The sequence below is a fragment of the Nicotiana tomentosiformis genome, chromosome 11 (assembly GCF_000390325.3).
Source record: "Nicotiana tomentosiformis chromosome 11, ASM39032v3, whole genome shotgun sequence".
NCBI lineage: Eukaryota > Viridiplantae > Streptophyta > Magnoliopsida > Solanales > Solanaceae > Nicotiana > Nicotiana tomentosiformis.
In genome coordinates, this window is record NC_090822.1 from 78,830,076 (window position 1) to 78,848,946 (window position 18,871).

Sequence of the window (18,871 nt, forward strand, 5' to 3'; positions counted from 1 at the left end):
AAAAAAGTAGACATGGTCTACGACAGTCAACAAGCATCCTAACATGCTGAGTATAACACAAAGATTCAAAGGTCTAAAGAATTCATGGTGAATATGAAAGTCAGGTGACACTTGAAAGGGTCATAATTCACAATAGGCGAAGATTAGATTGTCACATAAAGACTAGACGCTGCATTTCATCTTATAGACTATAAGTAGTATCAAGCAGCATAGGACTGAACCAAACATGGAACACACATTAAGCTTACAATTGGTTGTCACCACAATTAGGAATTGGTCAGTTTTAAAGTATTGGGACACAACAGTTGGTCTGTCGTGAGAATGCAGAACAAAATAGGGAGAAATTCAAAGGGAATAACAGGTAAAGTTCATTCGAACACACACTGGGGTAAACATGCTTGAGAGTCAGAATCACAGTTAAAGTTAGGCAAGTTCAACTACCCCGGAAAGATGGAGCTTCGAGAATAACATCAGAACAGACAAGGATACAAGTAACAACATGCTGATTCACAGATGTTTCAAGGATATAACATACAAAACAAGAAGTCAAGGAAACAAGGAATGAAATTGCGAGGGCTAAAGATACTTACCAGTTACTAATTATCAAGCGAGTAAACAAAGAACAATTTCAGCCATATCTCGAATGTCAATAGCAAAACGAACAGTAGAACCCAAAATTTGAGTGTGTCAAAGTTCCCAAGGATTTTGGATGAACCTCGGGCAGTGCTCGCACTGAAAAAGGTCGAATAATCGAAATTCGGTGGCCTTGTCTTTCAATCGGCCAAGAGCTTAAGTTTCAGAATAGTATAGGACGAGTGAGAGTAAAAATATAGTGATTAAGGTCTGTCCAAAGGGAATTAGGGGAGGGGTTTATATAGTAGTAAAATTTAAATGAACAAACAATGAAATACGTTCATTTAAACATAATAAAGGAAATAATAGCATGCAGAAAAGATTTAGAATCGGATTAGGAGAAAAATTGGGCAAACCGTAGTTCAAGATGAAGAACCAAATAGTTAAAAAAATCTCACTGAATCGGACCCATATAATGTGGTAATGAATGTATCAAGTCAAGAACATGGTGATAATATTGAATCAGAGTCGAATTAACGCTTGTCGATGAACCTCCATAAATAACTCAGTACCAAACACATTGTAATTCTTAGGAGATTGTAAGAATCTCCGTATGTGTAAGAAAGGAAAGGAAACATGGAAGATTTCCATGTGATATCGGATTGGGGTTGTGATTTGAGTGAGGCGGCTAGGTTTTGTGACGTGATGTGATGCCCCGAACCTAGGAGCGAGACAAGCACCCGGTGCCTCACTTAACCTGGCGTACCAAATTGCGACTAAGGGACTCTGAACACATAATGTCATACTTTGGCCATGGGGCCACCTTGCAAGACAATTTGCGAAGCAAAATATAAAACTGAATGGAAACTAGCGCTAACTAAATATCAATATAAAGCTAGGCCGACAAGGCCATCATAGATACTACAGCTGACAAACCACCAATTTATACAAACCCAACATACCGCACTAACCAACAGGATATGCCTACAAGCCTCTACTGATAGATGTACTGTGATCGGAATAGGGCCCCGACCTACCCATAACATATATACAGATATACATAAGATGTACACAAAACTCTAGACCTGGCAACTCCGAAAGATGTGGAGCCTACCGATAAGGCGGAACTCGGGAAACACCTACTGAGGAGGTCTACCCGTCTGTCTGTCTGAACCTGCACGCATGAAATGCAGCGCCCCCCAAAAAGGGACGTCAGTACGAAATAATGTACCAAGTATGTAAGGCAATAAAATAACTGAAATCTGAAACTGAACTGATAATATGATAACTGAAATTAACTGGGAGTCAAAGATGATCTGGAGATATACTTACCTGCTGATACTGACTCAACTCCTTTAATATAGTAAGTAAAATAATTGTACGGCCTTGTAAGGCTCGGTATATATAACTGCTCTGCCATAGTAGGCTCGCTCATAGGCGCTCGGCCATACTAGGCTATGTATCTCGACCATGCTGGGCTCTGCCACAGTAGGCTCGGTATATAACTTTCCATCTGATCAGAGGTTGCCCAATAGGGGCCTGCCCACCGATTATAGCTCGATGGTGGTGAAAATAGTGTAATACTGTACATATATATAGACCCTCTGCTCTCTTGACTGAATAAAGACAAAACTAAACTGAATATGAAGTCCCGATAAGGAATAATATTGTAACTTATGAGACTAGAATAATGTGAATAAATTCATGAATACGAACTTCTCTTTATGTCTCATTATTAACACATGTAGCTACGAGATCATGCCAAAATGAAGGAAGGCTTAGCCTTAACATACCTTATCACAATCTTTCCAATCACCAAGTTGAACTCACCTCTTCACACCTTAATCTACAAGAATGATAATAATACTATCGTTAAGTTACGAAAGGTACAACTATCGCACAACGAACGACAAACCTATTTTGTATTAAAACGGGCAGCATCTCCCCTATAATATGCCCTTCCTCCAAATTCAAGATAACACCAACAATACAAGAACAGAACAATAACAACATATATACATCATTTTCCAGCCCTATATACACCATCAAATACTACAAAACAGCCCAACACACCCCGTAGTAGTGTCAAATGACCCAAAATTGTTATGACGAACGACCAGCCAACCACCCTACATTTATATGGTGTTTATAAACCCCCTTCCTCCTCCAAAACTCCACAAAATAGTAGTAAAACATGCAGCCCAACAGCAACACAAAACAGTCCACAAAACAGTCCGCTACAAGTGAATAACTCGAACTCACGGCTTCCGATCACCGTCCCGTGAGTTCTTACAAGTATAGAACGACTTACCATGAATTTACAGCAGAAAAAATGGATGAAAGAGAGCAGTAAACTCACCTTATTTGTTGGATAACTCAGCTCCTATCTTGGTTCTTCAAACTCCAAGTTTTACCTCCAATTGGAACTTGAAAGGGAGAGAAAATCAATTAGGGTTTGTGGGAAATTTTTTTGGAGGATTCTTTGCAGAGCTTATGTCTGGTTATTATGCTCTATTTTAAGTCTAATATATGAATAAAATAGGCCCTTAAAAGGCCTCTTTGGACGACCCGAAATGGCCCATTTTTGGGCTTTTATTTAAGCAAGTAGGTGACACACCTACTTGTCACCTAGCAGCTTGCGCAGTATCGCAAAAATGCACATATCTCTCTACTCCGATGTCGTATTGATAAATGGTTTAATGAGTTGGAAAATAGACTCATAGATATTTAATTTTATGGGTGGAACAACACATAACTCTAAGTATATTGGGAGAAAATCGCAGTTACATTTGACCCAAAGTTTCAGTAAAACTTATGAGTGTAACTTGTGATGACTTTCATCGACTTTTGTTCCACAACTCTCTTGACTTCAAAAAATAACAAACGGATGTCATACGACTAATATAAATCATAACATAATCTCCTTATCATGTTAATCACCCTAGTATCACCCCAAAGGTACATGTTATAACATTCCCAACTTGTCGACTTTCGACGAAACATTGTTTTATTCAATTGCTTTAGCTTCTGAACTGTCCAACCCTCTTTGTACTTGTTGTTCATGATCTTCAATATTTGTAACCTCAGAGGTAACATTATTAACTTACTTTATATACTTTTAAATATTATCTCATTTTTGGTCCTACATTAGTTTGCTTACGATGCATTTTTATGTACAAAAATATAGGGTGTAACACGTGAGGGGAGGGTTTGAGAGAGTGTAGAGGCGGCTGCTGAGGGGAAATGGGATTAGGGTTTGGATAAGGGTATATAAGGAAAAAGGTTGGTTTATTATGGGCCGTTTATCATTTTAGATCAACGGCCAAGATAAAAGGGGAGCGGGGGAGTCATTTAAACGGGTCGCAACCGGGTTGTTCACAGAGGTCATTTGGATTGGGATAGCATTATTGAGCCAAGGGTTTTGGGGTATTTGGGCTGCCTGTTGGGTCTGAAAATTGGCTTGAGGATTGGGCTATAAATCAAATACACAAAATTATTTAAATAAAAATAACTAATAAATAATAACATATTACTTATGCAATAAAATGATTGAAAATAATAAATTGACATTATAAAAATATAAAAATACTATTTTAGCATGAATAACGTAAATAAAATGTAATTATGCATAGCATATAGGTTATTGTTGCAAAATTATGTAAATAGCTTAAAATGCAAATATAATTATATGAAATGAAGTAAAATATTATGAAACATATATGTGGACGAAAATAATAAATGTGGAGGATTAAGTCATCACAAAATAATTTAAAGGGGTAATTAATATATAGTCAAGTAATGTAAATGCAAGAAAATCTATTTTAAAGCTTTCAAAATTATAGAAAATACTTATATGACTCTTGTAAATTGGTGATGATGTAAGAATGATATTTTAAAAATATATATGTCATTTATAAATACATGAGGGCAAAATTGGGTATCAACAGCTGTCCCTCTTTACCCGGGAATGATGAAAGAGTTGTCGGGTAAAGAAAATGATGACCAATTTTGTCCAAAATAAGTTGGGGATGATGTATTTTGAAAAATGGGACTGAACCCTAGTTCTTGAGTTGCCTACATATCCCTGGTGTTACGGGAATTAGTCTGTGTGTAGTTCTGGATCCAACATCGAATGAAACTGATGGATTTGTTATAAGAGTGGTCGTGCGTTTGGACAAGGGTCTTTTGGATGTGATACTATCAGGAGTAATTTATAATTTCAGGTGGAGCTATGAATTTGAACGTTACGGATGTATAAGGCAAGTATTTGAGCTGTTACGGGACAAAGGGTAATCAATTGCTAATAATTGGTTATGTTTGAGATGATTGAAAGATGTGAACGTTGTGAACGGAAACTGGAGCGGGAATTGCTCCTGTTTGTAGAATGGTTACCTCCCGAGTTACGTGCAGAACATAAAACACAATGCACGTGAATATACATATGGGGCTATTGCAAAAATCTAAACATGATGCAAATTCCCCTTGGACCATGAAAATGTCTATCGACGATGAGGATGATGTCCTTAGACCATGACGTCCTGGGTCATGAAGCGTATGACAAGGGATTCGCAGGCCATAAAATGGTGCCCTTGGGCCAAGAGGATGGTGCCTCTGGACAATGATTTCTTTGAATAATGATATGAAATTTTGAAAGATCCTCCGGCCATGGCATGGTGTCTTCAGGCTCTGAGGATGGTACCTTCGGACTATGACGCCTTCGGACAATGTGGCAATGTTTCAGCCCATGAAATACAAGTATGCGGTGATATCAATCGTTTGATAGGGGAAACGAGGAATGCTTGGTCGTATGCGGGAATGAGACATGATAAGGCTTGGTCTTGTATGAGATGAGGGCAGTGCTTAGCCCGATACAAGGAGTGGAGACAATGCTTAGTCTCCTGCGAGGAAAGGAAGTTCTTAGCCTTCGGTAGTGGTGAGGCAGTACTTAGCCTTATGCAGTATGGAGGCGGTGCTTAGCCTCATGCAGAGAATGGAGACAATTTGCTTTATGAAACAATAGAGGCAGTTCTTAGCATCATGGAAGGAATGGAGACAGTGCTTAGTCTTATGCAAGAAAAGGTAGTGCTTAGCTTTATACAATGGTGATGGCAGTGTTTAGCCCTATGTAAGGAGTGGAGACAATGTTTATTCTCATACAGGAAAGGCAGTGCTTAGCCCTATGCGACAATGAAGGCAGTTTTTAGCCTCATACAAGGAATGGAGACAGTGCTTAGTCTTATACAGGGAAAGGCAATGCTTAGCCTTATGCAATGGTGAGGGCAGTGTTAAAACCTATTCAAGGAGTGGAGACAATGTTTAGTCTCATGCAGGAAAGGTAGTGCTTAGCCTTATGCGATAATAGTGGCAGTGCTTAGCCTCATGCAAGGAATGGAGACTGTGCTTAGTCTCATGCAGGAAATGTAGTGCTTAGCCTTATCCAATGGTGAGGATAGTGTTTAGCCCAATGCAGGAAGAGCAGTGATTAGGTATGAGGGGAAAAATGATTCTTAGCTTGGCGTGTTTGTGCTTGGTGACTTCTGTCGGTGTGAAGATAGGGAACTTGTTGTATGTATATATTTGCGGACGTTCTTGTTATGTCCATTATGCCTGCATCCAAAGACAATTCGTAAGTTTTGTAGAGGAGGAGGTTGGTTCGTGATATCAATTACTTGCTTTGCCCTCGATCCAGTCCGAAGGTCCTGTTTGAATCACCCTGGGTAACGTCTAGCTACTACAGAAAAATGAAATTTTCGAAAAACATACATTTATGATAAATCGTTTATATAAAAATTTAGTTGTTCGAAATATGTGATAATGCATGAAAGAAAATAATTTTGTCGCATCAGTGACTGTGACACATTTTTGAGACATTACAACCTTCTTAACTCCTAATTTTGAGGATCTTCCTCAAAATTCTGCCCCAGTTTAAATGCAGACTTCTGGCGATACATTCCTTGGTGATCCTAAATACGATGAGATCGGGCAATCTCGAGATCTTGCCCAAGTTTCTAACCATATGGGGAATGAAGATTTTATTAAGATGTGATCGAACCCACAGGGCTACCTATGTATCCCCTCTTAAACGGGAATAAGGTCAAGCGTAGTTTAGGTTACATCAAATAGAAAGTGCAATCATAGTCTTAAACATAATATCTCTTGACTGAGTCCGAATTGATACGTTTTGGCTAAATCTCTCCATCCATTTCTGCAAGTATAAGTGTTCCTCATGTCAGTACTTGGTGAACCATGTAAGGGCCTTGCCAGTTGGGTGTGAATATCCCCTTTGCTTCATCCTGGGTGAGAATTGCCCTAGTGTGAATTGCCTTGATCTAACCTTTTTGTTGAAAACCCTTGCCATTCTGTTCTGGTAGAGTTGACTGTAACACACTGTGTTCATTCCTTTACCATCAATGAGAGCTAGTTGTTCATACCGGTTTCGTACCCATTATGCGTCGCTGAGTTCGACTTCTTGTATGATTCTTAAGGAAGGAGTCTCCACTTCGGCAGGGATAACGGCTTCAGCACCATAGACCAGTAGGTAGGGGGTTTCCCTAGTTGACGTATGAATGGTAGTCCGATACCCGAGCAAAGCAAACGGTATCTTCGTATGCCATTGTTTTTAGTTGTCCACCATTTTCCTCAATATCTTCTTGATGTTCTTGTTGGCGGCTTCTATGGCTCCATTCATTTGCGGCTTGTATGTTGTAGAGTTCTGATGCTTGATCTTGAGTGTTTCACACATAGCTATCATTAGGTCACTGTTGATATTGGTGGCATTGTCAGTAATGATTGACTTATGTACTCTAAATCGACAAACAATGTGATCCTCGATAAAATCTGCTACGACCTTCTTAGTTATAGCCTTACAGGATGCACCTTCAGCCCATTTTGTGAAGTAGTCTATATCCACCAAAATGAACCTGTGTCCGTTTGAAGTAGTGGGTTCAATTGGTCTGATAACATCCATGCTCCAAGAAGAGAAAGGCTAGGGTGAACTAGTTGCATTGAGTTCGTTGGGTAGTACTCATATCATATCAATATGTATTTGGAATTTGTGACACTTTTGAACATATTTGATGCAGTCTGTCTCAATAGGCAACCAGAAATAACCTACTCTTAATATCTTTTTGGACAAAACAAAACCATTCATGTGTGGTCTGCAAGTCCCGGGATGTATTTCTTCGAGCAATCTAGATACTTCCTTGGCATCGACATATCGCAATAATCCCAAATCAGGAGTCCTTCTATATAAATTCCTCCACTTTGAAAGAAATGGTTGGCCAATCTTCGAAGCGTACGCTTCTGAGTGTGTGTAGCATTCTATGGGTATTCTCCCTTTTCCAAGTATTCCTTGATATCGTGGAACTATGGATTTCTGTCAAACTCTTCTTCGACATGAGCACAATAAATTGGCTGCTTATGAATTCCTATTTGGATAGGATCGATTAAATTCTTTTCTAGATGTTGTATCATGGAAGACAAGGTAGCTAATACATCTGCGCACTCATTCTAAATCCTTTGAACATGTTTGAATTCTATCTTTGTAAACCTCTTGATCAGTTCTTGTACCCAGTGCAAATATGGCAATATTCTTGTGTTTTTGGTAGCCCATTCTCCTAGTACCTGGTGTACTAATAGATCTGAATATCCGATTACCAGCAACTCCTGAATGTTCATGTCGATGGCCAGCCTGAGTCCCAAGATTCACGCCTCATATTCCGCTATATTGTTGGTGCATGGGATGCTGAGTTTTACGGATACTGAATAATATTGACCAGTCTCTGATACTAAAATAGCTCTGATGCCTACTCCTTTGATGTTTGTTGCTCCGTCAAAGAAAATCCTCCAACCGTCGAATGGATCGGTAATATATTCACCTACAAACGACACTTCCTTGTTGAGAAAATACGTCTTCAGTGGTTTGTCTTCTCCGTCTACGGGATTCTCCGCTAAGTGATCAGCCAACGCTTTCCCCTTGACTGCCTTCTACGTCACATAGATGATATCGAACTCACTTAGCAGTGTATCTGCCACTTTGCTAACTTACCCGTAGGCATGGGTTTCTGAAAGATGTATTTTAGTGGATCCATCCTTGATATGAGATATGTAGTGAACGCACAGAAATAATGTCTCAACTTTTGGGCTTTCCATGTCAAAGAACAACAGGTGCGTTCCTGTCATGCCCCAACCTCGGGAAGCACGACCGCCGCTCAACCAAGTGAACCCGATCGAGCAAGCCTATAGATACTTTCTACCCGACTCACCCATGATCAAGAGAATACATGATTTCATTAATTAAACAGTAGGAAGTTCATATATACAATACTAAATCGTCTCATTGGTTACATCATTTTAAATTCGAAAAATACACACATTCTTATGATTCGAGTAAAACAAGAGATCAAAACACAACATAATTTGTTTGACTTTTCTAGCACCCATGTACAACCCACATAGTGTCTATGGAGCCTCTAAGAGATACAAAAGGGTGTTATGATAGTGCCGGCAACAAGGCCCCGGCTATACCTCAAGACGTGATAATAATATGAAAAACAAATACAATACGTGACCCCGGGATGAAGTGGGGCTCACCAAGTCTGTTGGGAAGAGGGTGTACCACTATCGCTGATCAACACTGCATGCTATGGAATCACCTGCATCCATTTAAAGATGCAGGGCCTCCGACAAAAGGGACGTTAGTACTGTCGACTAGTACTAGTATGTAAAACTAAACACCATCTCAATAGAATGAATAATAATACAAGGGGGAACAGTCAAGAATTCAATAAGAGCTTCAAATAATACTAAAACATCAAGTTAAGGATCACATAAGTTTTCAAGTCAATTTCCATGTTATTATATTGGGTGATCTTTAGTGCCGATATACCATAATTCACAATACCATTGTATTCTTAAACGGAGTCCTATCATGACCCGATCGGCTAGGTCATCTCATTTGAGACATCAACCATAACCACATTTTCAATTATCATTTCCAGCACAGTCACGACCATCGGCTAGGCCGTCTCACCCAATACATTACCTTTTTTAGTCAATCATCTCATATCATACTTCTTTCATATCTATTCAATTCATCGGCACTAATGGCGACAATTATAATACCGTTCTTGGCACTTGGCCGAATGCTCCCCTTTTCATTTTTACACACCATTACCATTATCGACCACAAGACTCTTCAATTCAAGGCTTTTAGGTACACATGAGAGCAATTAAGAGTCTTAGACATATAGAGATTTTGTTCACATAATTTGGCATGATAACCTTCACTCAAGAATAACTTGAAATCGTAACAATTATAACACACACAGTCACACTTTGAATATATATACTCAAAAGATAACATAGAATGAATAAATGCATTTGAAACATATATTGAACATGTATCTTTCAACACAAGATTACTCGGGATAACCGATTTTATAATGATCAACTTGGGTCTTTCATAACTTACGTGAACACCGTGGAATTCGATTCTAAGAGAGAGTTTTAGCCAACATACCTCAATTGAGCTTCCTTAAACCTTTAAAACGTTCCGGAGTTCTTAACAACTTCAATATATTTTAGAAATCTAACATGGTGACCCAAAATTAAGAAGATGATCATGATTCTAGCTCATTTGAGCATATTATCAAGCACCGGGTGTGCATTAAGGTTTTTTAAGGTCCTTTTACGAAAGATTCCATCATCCCTCAACCCATTCTCTACCATTTTTAGCTCACAACCTTCCTGCATTATTTGATAACACATGCTAATTACTCCTCTTTTAGATGATTTTCTAAATTAAGAGCTAGGGCATAGATTCTTACCTTTATGGTGAAGACTTCTCTGTTAATCCTTAATAATTGAGCAAGAATTGATGGATAATAGGTTGAAGGTTACTCCCCCACTCTAAGAACTCTTTCTCACTTAAAGAATATCAGGAATATGCTTAAAAATGGACTATGGCATGTGTTTTAACGAGGTAGGGTGGGTTTTAAAAACCCCAAAAATGAAGCCCCGAGATAGGATCTGCGGTCGCATATGCGACCGCGGAATGAATATGCGGTCCACATATCGGCCGCACAATTTGGTGCCAAAAAACTGGAAAAATGTGTCTGGGTCTGCGGTTGTTATGCAGCCCGCAGACCTGTTCTGTGGTCGCATAATGCGTCGTAAAATCTCCCATCTGCAAAAATCTCAAAGCAGGATATGTGATCCGAGTGCGGCCCGAAAAATGGTTTTGCGGTCGCATATTTGGCCGCGTAATTGACATAAAAAAATGGCCCATAAGACTGTCTCACTCTACGGCCATTCTGCGGCACGCATATTGATTATGCGGCCGCATAATGGGCCACTGAAATGCCTATCTTTGCCAAATATTTTCCTTCAACTTTCCAGCGCACTGTTCAATCCAAAAAGTCTAAACCGCTGCTCGCAAGCTCGCCGCAAATAATTTCTACTATTATTAACCTCTACGCCTACCCCGACATCATGGAACCCCAGTTTTTAGGAAATATTTAACGGGGCCTTACAGTTCCAACAAAGAGTATCAGGACTCGTAAGGCGTGAACCTCTTGCTCAGATAATATATCGCCAACTTTTCCTTCCAGTTTTGTCTTGTTTCCCCAAAATGCAGCCAAAGGCTCCATCCAACACGGACAGATAAAGTAATAGAGGTCTACCTGGTTCTGGCGGGACCAATTTGGGCGGTTTAGCTTGATACTCCTTGATTTTGTCGAAGGCTTTTTGGCATTCTTCAGTCCAGCTTGTTGAAGAATCTTTCCTCAGTATTTTGAAGATCAGCTCACATATCACTATTGATTATTCTATAAAGCGACTGATATAATTAAGGCATGCTACAAAACTCATCACGTCCTTCTTGTTCTTCGGTGGTGGCAAGTCCTGGATAGCCTTGATTTTTGATGGGTTTAGCTCAATACCTCGGCGGCTGATAATGAAACCTAGCAATTTTCCAGCAGGGACTCCGAAGGCACATTTTGCAGGGTTCAACTTCAAGTTGTATTTTCGAAGTCGATCAAAAACTTTCTTCAGGTCTGCTCTGTGATATGAACTCCTTTTAGATTTGATGATAACACCATCCATGTACACCTCTATTTCCTTGTGTATCATGTCGTGGGAGATAGTCGTCATGGCCCTCATGTAGGTTTCCCCAGCATTCTTCAAACCAAATGGCATCATTTTGTAAAATGTATTCCCCATGATGTGATAAAGGCGGTGTTTTCGGCATCCTCTTCATCTATCCAAATCTGATGATATCCGGTGAAAGAATCCACAAAGGATTGGAGTTCATTCTTGGTGCAATTTTCAATCCGTATGTGTATGTTAGGCAATGGGAAATCATCCTTATGACTTGCTCTGTTCAGATATCGGTAGTCGACACATACTCTAACTTTCCCATCTTTCTTCGGAACCAGCACAATGTTGGCTAACCAGGTTGGGTATTCGACCACTCAAAGAACCTTGGCTTTGATTTGCTTGGTGACCTCCTCTTTTATCTTCAGACTCATATCTGGCTTGAACTTTCTGAGATTTAGCTTTACCGGTGGACACATGGGATTGGTAGGTAGCTTGTGAAATACTATGGATGTGCTTAAACCAGTCATATCGTTATAGGACCATGCAAAAATATCCTTATATTCTTTTATAAACCTGATATACTCTTCCTTCTCTGACAGTGATAGGTGAAGGCTTATGCGAGTTTCTTTGACTGTTTCAGAATCCCCTAAGTTAACGACCTCAGTTTCCTCCAAATTAGACTTTGGTTTGTTTTCAAAATTTTCTACCTCTTTGACAATTTCCTCAGGTATTATATCATCTTCCGAATCATTGTCCTTATGTTGCGTTGTCTTATCATAGTCATAGGTTCATCAGGATATGTAATAATTATGCTAAAAAGAATGTAGAAATATAATAATAAATACAAAAAGCAATAATGCATTAATAAAGCTTAAAACTATCAACAAGTATGACTCGATGGCTCGAGTAATTATTTCAAAACAAAATACTTAAAATGTCATAAATGCTCAAAACAATTTAAAAATAAGTCATGCTAATTTTGCCAGGCTGCCCAGGTACTCGGCGGGCCCGAGATGATGTAGCAGTCTAGTTCTTGAGAATAGATCCTTCTCCCATTGTCTAAATGGAAAGGTATTCCTCCTCTTCCTCCTCTACAGTTATTTTGCAGTCCATGTCTTCCTCGTCCAGAAACAACTTCCTCATACCAACCAAAACAGCTTCCTCATACCGGCCAACACCCCATATCATGTCAACCTGATGGAATGTTGGGTGCAGAGGTGGTATGGGTTGTTCCAGAAGATAATAATGGGCGCGCCATGGAGATATCCAATCCTGATGTTCTTGTACGATGTATTCATACCCGAGTCCAAAGGTCGATCGATGATACTGTGGTTGTATTGGTTTACTGATCCCCTGAAGCTTTTGACCAAGAGCATTGCCTGGTTCATATCTTATCCACAATAATATCCTTTCTATCTTATTGCTCCACCATCGATCCTTTTCAATAGCGTTCACCCGCTTAATGCAGTTATATGTTTCTCCGCCCAAATTGCTCCTGTTTTTGATGACTGGGACGGTCTGGTTGGTGTAGATAGGGTTACTTCCGTATCCATGAATGATGATTCCAATCGAACTTCGCAACCTAGTACAGAGTGGAAGCTACTGCCCCAGCTACATGTATCCATGGTCGTCCCAATAATAGGTTGTAAGTAGCAGATATATCTAGCACTTGGAACTCAACATCAAACCAAGTTGGACCCATCTGTAGATCAAGGTTGATTTCCCTGATAGTGTCTCTCTGAGATCCGTAAAATACCTTCATATTCATGCTTCCCATCTATATCTCATGAAGGCCTTTACCTAATCTTTTCAGAGTGGTCAGTGGGCATATGTTCAGGCTCGAACCTCCATCTATCAGGACCTTGGGAATGAACTTGTCCTCAAATTGCACTATGATGTGTAATGCCTTGTTGTGACTCAACCCTTCTGGTGGTAACTCATCTTCGTGGAAAGTAATTTTATGTCTCTCCAGTACCTACTCGGCCATGTTAGCCATCTCTCCACTAGTGATGCTGGCGGGTACATAAGCTTCACTTAACACTTTCATCAAGGCATTCTTGTATGCTTCTGAGTTTTGCAACAGTGATAAGATGGATATCTGAGCGGGATTCTTGTTTAGCTGGTCCATAATAGAGTATTCCCTTGCTTGTATCTTTCTCCAAAGATCGTCAGTGCCTGTCTCAACAACAAGCGGCTTAGGTGCAGCTTCTTTGCCCGTTCCTCCCAGATTCTCAGGTGTGTAAACTATGTCAGTTCTAGTCATACCTTCCGCGATATTTGTTTCTTCCATCTTGGCTTTTACCTTTCTTCTCGCTTTCGCAACATAATCCCATGGGACAGCATCATACTTGTAAGATGGGGTGGGTTCTACTACTACAATGAAGGGTGTAGTTACCTCGACCTCAAATGGTTCCTGGGTTTGTACCACAACTGGCGTGAGGGTGACCGGAGATGTTTTAGGAGTGTCTCCCTATCGAATGAGTCTGATGAACCCTTCTTGATCCAATTTATCATCAGTTTCTATCACGTTCACCCCCTCACCCCTGTGATCCGGGAGAGGGTAATTGCGGATATTTGATGCAGCTTCATTTGGTTGTATAACCTTACTGTCGATCAGTGTCTGAATGTTATCTTTTAATGTGCGAAAATCATCAATGGTATGACCCTTCATGTCTGAATGATAGGCACATGTTTTGTTGGGATTGATCCATTGGGAAGGGTTCTCAATAGCAACAGCAGGAATAAGGGTGATGTAACTAGTGGCCTTCAGTCTCTCGGTTGGGCTATAGGTTCAGCAATTGGGGTATATTGTCTAGGAGTTCTGCGGTTGAAATTTGGACATGGTTTTGGATAGTTTTGGCGAGCGGGTGGAGGTGAATGGTAATATGCAGGTTGAGTGTTGTAGGTATGGTAGGTGGTGGCAGGGGTATTGGTATTTTGGGGGTGAGGGTTGATTTGTGGGTGGAGGTGTTTGGTATGTGAGGCAAGACATAGGGCCTTGGGCTACCATCACAGCACCCACTTCTTTCTTCTTAGAGATACCTCCTGATTGCAAGGCTTTATTTGTGGCTTGCAGCGCCTCAAATTTAGTCACCATCCCACTCTTGATTCCTTCTTCTATCCTCTCTACTAACTTGATGATGTATGAGAACTTGTGATTCTCTATGATCATCAACCTTTCATAATACTGTGGATCTTGAGCTCTATCAAAGAACTTGTTTATTTGTTCTTCTTAAAGTGTTGGCCTTACTTTTGCACCATCTAATCTCCAACGAGTAGTATACTCGCAAAAGGTTTCTGTCGGCTTCTTCTTTAGGTTTTGGTTATAGAAAATGTCTGGCGCATTCTCTTTGTTGAACCTGAATCTAGTCCTGAAATTTGATGCCATACTTACCCCATTTGCCCACTTCTTCAGGTTTTGACTGATATTCCAAGACAAGGCGTCTCCTGTAAGACTTCGTATGAACAGTTTCATCTAGATTTGTTCATTCTTACCACTCCTACAAGCTTATCATAGTAGGTTCTCAGATGCACCTTCAGATGACGAATGCCATCGAACATTTCAAATTTGGGAGGTTTGTAACCCTTCGGCAGTTCTACATCTGGCTGAATACACAAATCTTCATATTTTATACCTTCAACCTCTTTCCCACCTTCAACACTCCGGACTCTCCCTGTAAGTTTCTTCAGTTCCTCTGCCATGTTTTAAATAAGCAGGTCCTTCTCAGTTGCCTCAGATATGTATAAGGTTTGTTGCGGGGTGTGGGGTAAGGTTTCCACATATATCGGATTGCTTTAATGAGTTCCTGGAACTTGGGTATATGGGTGTTCATTGGTTGAGTTTTGGGGATCGAGAGTAGGTTGTGGTGCATTTGGGGGAGTGTGATAAGTAGTGGTTTGCGGGTATTGATTTGGGTGATGGCGATGTTGCTGAGGGGTTTGCACTATGGTGGGTTAAGGTTTTGGGGAGGTGCGGGATTATGATATTGGTCTGGTGCGGGAGGATTTGGAGCTATAGGTGGTGGATTCTAGTTTTGAGTGTTTTGTGGCGGTGTTTGGTTTTGGGTAGTTGGGTTTTTTTGGTTGATATCTGGAACATTGAGAGTAAGGGAAAGGTTTGCCAGATTTCGGACTTGCTCAAGCTCCCCCTATAGCTCCAGGATTTTCTGCTCCAAACGTAAGACCAACTTATTTTGCCCTGGGGTGCTTCTACCATCTGAAGTTTCAATATTTTCCTCCACATTAGGTGGAGGAATAGGTGGAGGTCCTCTGGATCTAGTGTGGTATGTTGATTATGCTAGTATGCAGTAACCAACCTTTGGGAATGGGAATAAATAAAGAAATAAAAAAATAGGTGACCAAGTGAGTAAGGCAAAATAAAATAGTGTTTGCAATATTTAAACCTGTATCACACAAATCATGCAATAATTCGCTCTCTAATTTTGGGGACCTCATTGTGCTAGAGGTAGGACTAAGCGACAAATACACTTGGAGAAAATTGATGCCAATGTTTTCTTCATTTCATTAGTGCGAAAACAAGCCAAAACAATCTTTCAGTAAATCGACAATAATAATAATAATAATAATATTTATAATAATAATAATAATAATAATAATAATAATAATAATAATAAAGTCACTAATAAAATTAAGCCTTATTATATCGAAATCTAAATCTAAACTAGAAAGCAGTAAAGAACATCACTTCCTAATCTACTTGGTCCCTAAAGGACCTTCTCCATGCTTGGCTCTTTTGACCTCATCAATCATGTTTCCCATATCACGCATGTCAAGAAATAATTAAGCCTTTGCCAGCTTTCCTCTTTCATCATCGTTCATGCCTTGACAATCCCAAAGTCTCTTTCTCATCTTCCTTTCTAGATCCATCAGTCCTTCCTCCAAGTATTCTAATCTCTTCGTCGACTTAGTGGAAATCTCTTTCCATTCCCTTATCGCCTCTATGTTTACTTTATGTTGCTCCAGATGCTTAGCTTCAGACTCGAACACTCTTTTATGTAGCCTCTTATACGTCACCTGTTCCTTAGACACTTTATCTATGATTCTATCCTTCAGATTGACTCCTGGTTTGACGTCCCCAGCTATGTCATCTACGAACCATGATAGATAGTAGTACATATGGCTGGCGTGATACCTGTCAGGCTCAATAGTTTATCCTTCCACAATGATCTTTTGGTTCCACATGTGTTGTGATTTGACATTGAATGGGATGACATCTTCCTTGAAATCTTCCTTGTACTGAACCATGTTGGAAACCCGAGGTATGACTTGTTTTCTTCCAGCTTGCCTCATTACCCTTATAGGAGTGTAAGGATATATGTCTCACAGCCCAATCAGTACCAAGTGAGTAGTCCCTTTTAATATGATGATGAACTCACTACTAGGAAACCATTCAAACATCCAATGCACTTCCTCGTATGTCATATTGCTGAAGAAACACACCCAGCCTACAGCATTTCCAGCCTTTGCAAACCTCTCTAGAATGAACATTAGTTTCTTTGGGTGATGATTGGCTATGTAGTCATTCAGTGGCCTTCGCAGAATCTGTTGACGATACTCACCCCTATGAAAGTGTTCCAGTAGCCAGACTTGTAGCAATAGATTACAACCCTCAAAGTGTCCGAACCCATGCTTGCACCGATCCAGAGCACGGTACATATCACCTAAGATTATTGGGATGATAGTATAAGTTTGTGCTTCACTGCCATCCATTAAGGTCCTGGCGACCATGGCTAAGCAAGTATGAATCATTCCTCCTTGCATCGGAAAGAGTAACAACCCCAAGAATCATACAATGAAAACATAAACCCGGTGATGCACCCATCCCAAAGAGGTAATGGCTAGTTCATCATGATGAATACGATATGATTTGCTATGCCCATAATGGTCGTAAAGAAACTCAAAAAGGATGTATGATTTCTTTAGATAGAGTAGTTCATCATTCTTCTTAAAATCCAACATCTTCAGAAAACCACACGGAGTGTGATTTTCTAGCACTAGCAGTCCCGGACTATCCCATGGTAACTTGGCAAAACCCCCGATTTCTTCCAAGAGAGGAGTCATTTCTATATTTGCCAAATCAAAAAATAGCTCTTTTCTCGTCCCAGAACATGGTAGCGGCCTCGATCAGTTCCCTATTTGGTCGAATATTCAGCAAAGATGGTAGGTCACCAAGTACTCTCCTCACATGATTTCTATCACAAGGTGCAAGGTCTTTCCACCAATCAATTAGCAAAGGCGGGATGTTTTGGACTATACAGACCTTGGGGATTTCGTGCTTCATTTTCTTCAAACAAGCAAAGGTTAGCCCTTTCCCCCTCCAGATTCGACTACTTACGTAATAATGATCAACATGTTGGAAAAATTTCTCCAAGTAATTCATATAATATGATAGTGTCCATTGGGATTATGGAAATCCCGTCGGACTTTGGACAAGGTTTTATCTAAACGGGTTTCTACGTCAATGACGTCTCAAGCCGTATATTTCAACTCATAGTTTGGTTTCTAGAAAGCTCTACAGTGGTACTCTCAAGTGGACAACTTGAGAGGAAAAGGCATGAGATCGTCGACTGCATTGTTGATCGACTAGTCTACTGCAGATAAGCCTTTCCGATTTAAAAGGGTGATTCCAGGAAAGCACGGACGCTCATTAAGCGCTGCTATGTTGAAAATAATTACGAGTGGAGCATGCTTTATGCAGAAATGGTAACATGTTGCCAAGTATTTGCATGATAAAAGTGCATAAAAGCAGTAAATAAAATAGTAAATGTGAACATGAAAAGAAGATAAAAGAAAAGAACGACAAAAGAGACAAGTCAGTTTAGCTCATAAAAATATGCGAGAACATAATGATGAAAATAGGGAAATAGGTATGGGAGAGTTATGATATAGCAGTCTTAGACAAGATGAAGGAAACGGGGAGAGGACGTTCATGTCATACTAATAAAGGAAAATAAGGGAAGGGGTGTGTATGTCATAGAAATTTAAGCAAATAAAAGGAAATAAGGGAAGGGATGTGTATGTCATACCAATTTAAACAAATAAAGGAAAATAAGGGAAATAATCCACATAAGTCAAATTCGTTATGGTAACAGCCTAAGTATATCCCAAGCAGATTCGCCATGCTATCGCGCCCCTTTTTCTCTCGAAAGCGGGTTTCGACATGTGACAACTATTTCAAATG

The 18,871-nt window shown here is 39.9% G+C and overlaps 1 protein-coding gene across 1 annotated transcript; it reads right to left on the reverse strand.

Annotated features, from left to right (window-relative positions):
- Window positions 1-8,077: 8,077 nt before the first annotated feature.
- On the reverse strand, window positions 8,078-11,793 carry LOC138901727 (uncharacterized). The gene is made up of 4 exons (XM_070189510.1): window positions 11,446-11,793; window positions 11,106-11,351; window positions 8,349-8,559; window positions 8,078-8,238 (listed from the first exon to the last, which is right to left on the reverse strand). The coding sequence occupies exons 1-4, from the start codon at window positions 11,791-11,793 to the stop codon at window positions 8,078-8,080; spliced, it is 966 nt and encodes a 321-aa protein (XP_070045611.1).
- Between the last annotated feature and the right edge of the window lie 7,078 nt (window positions 11,794-18,871).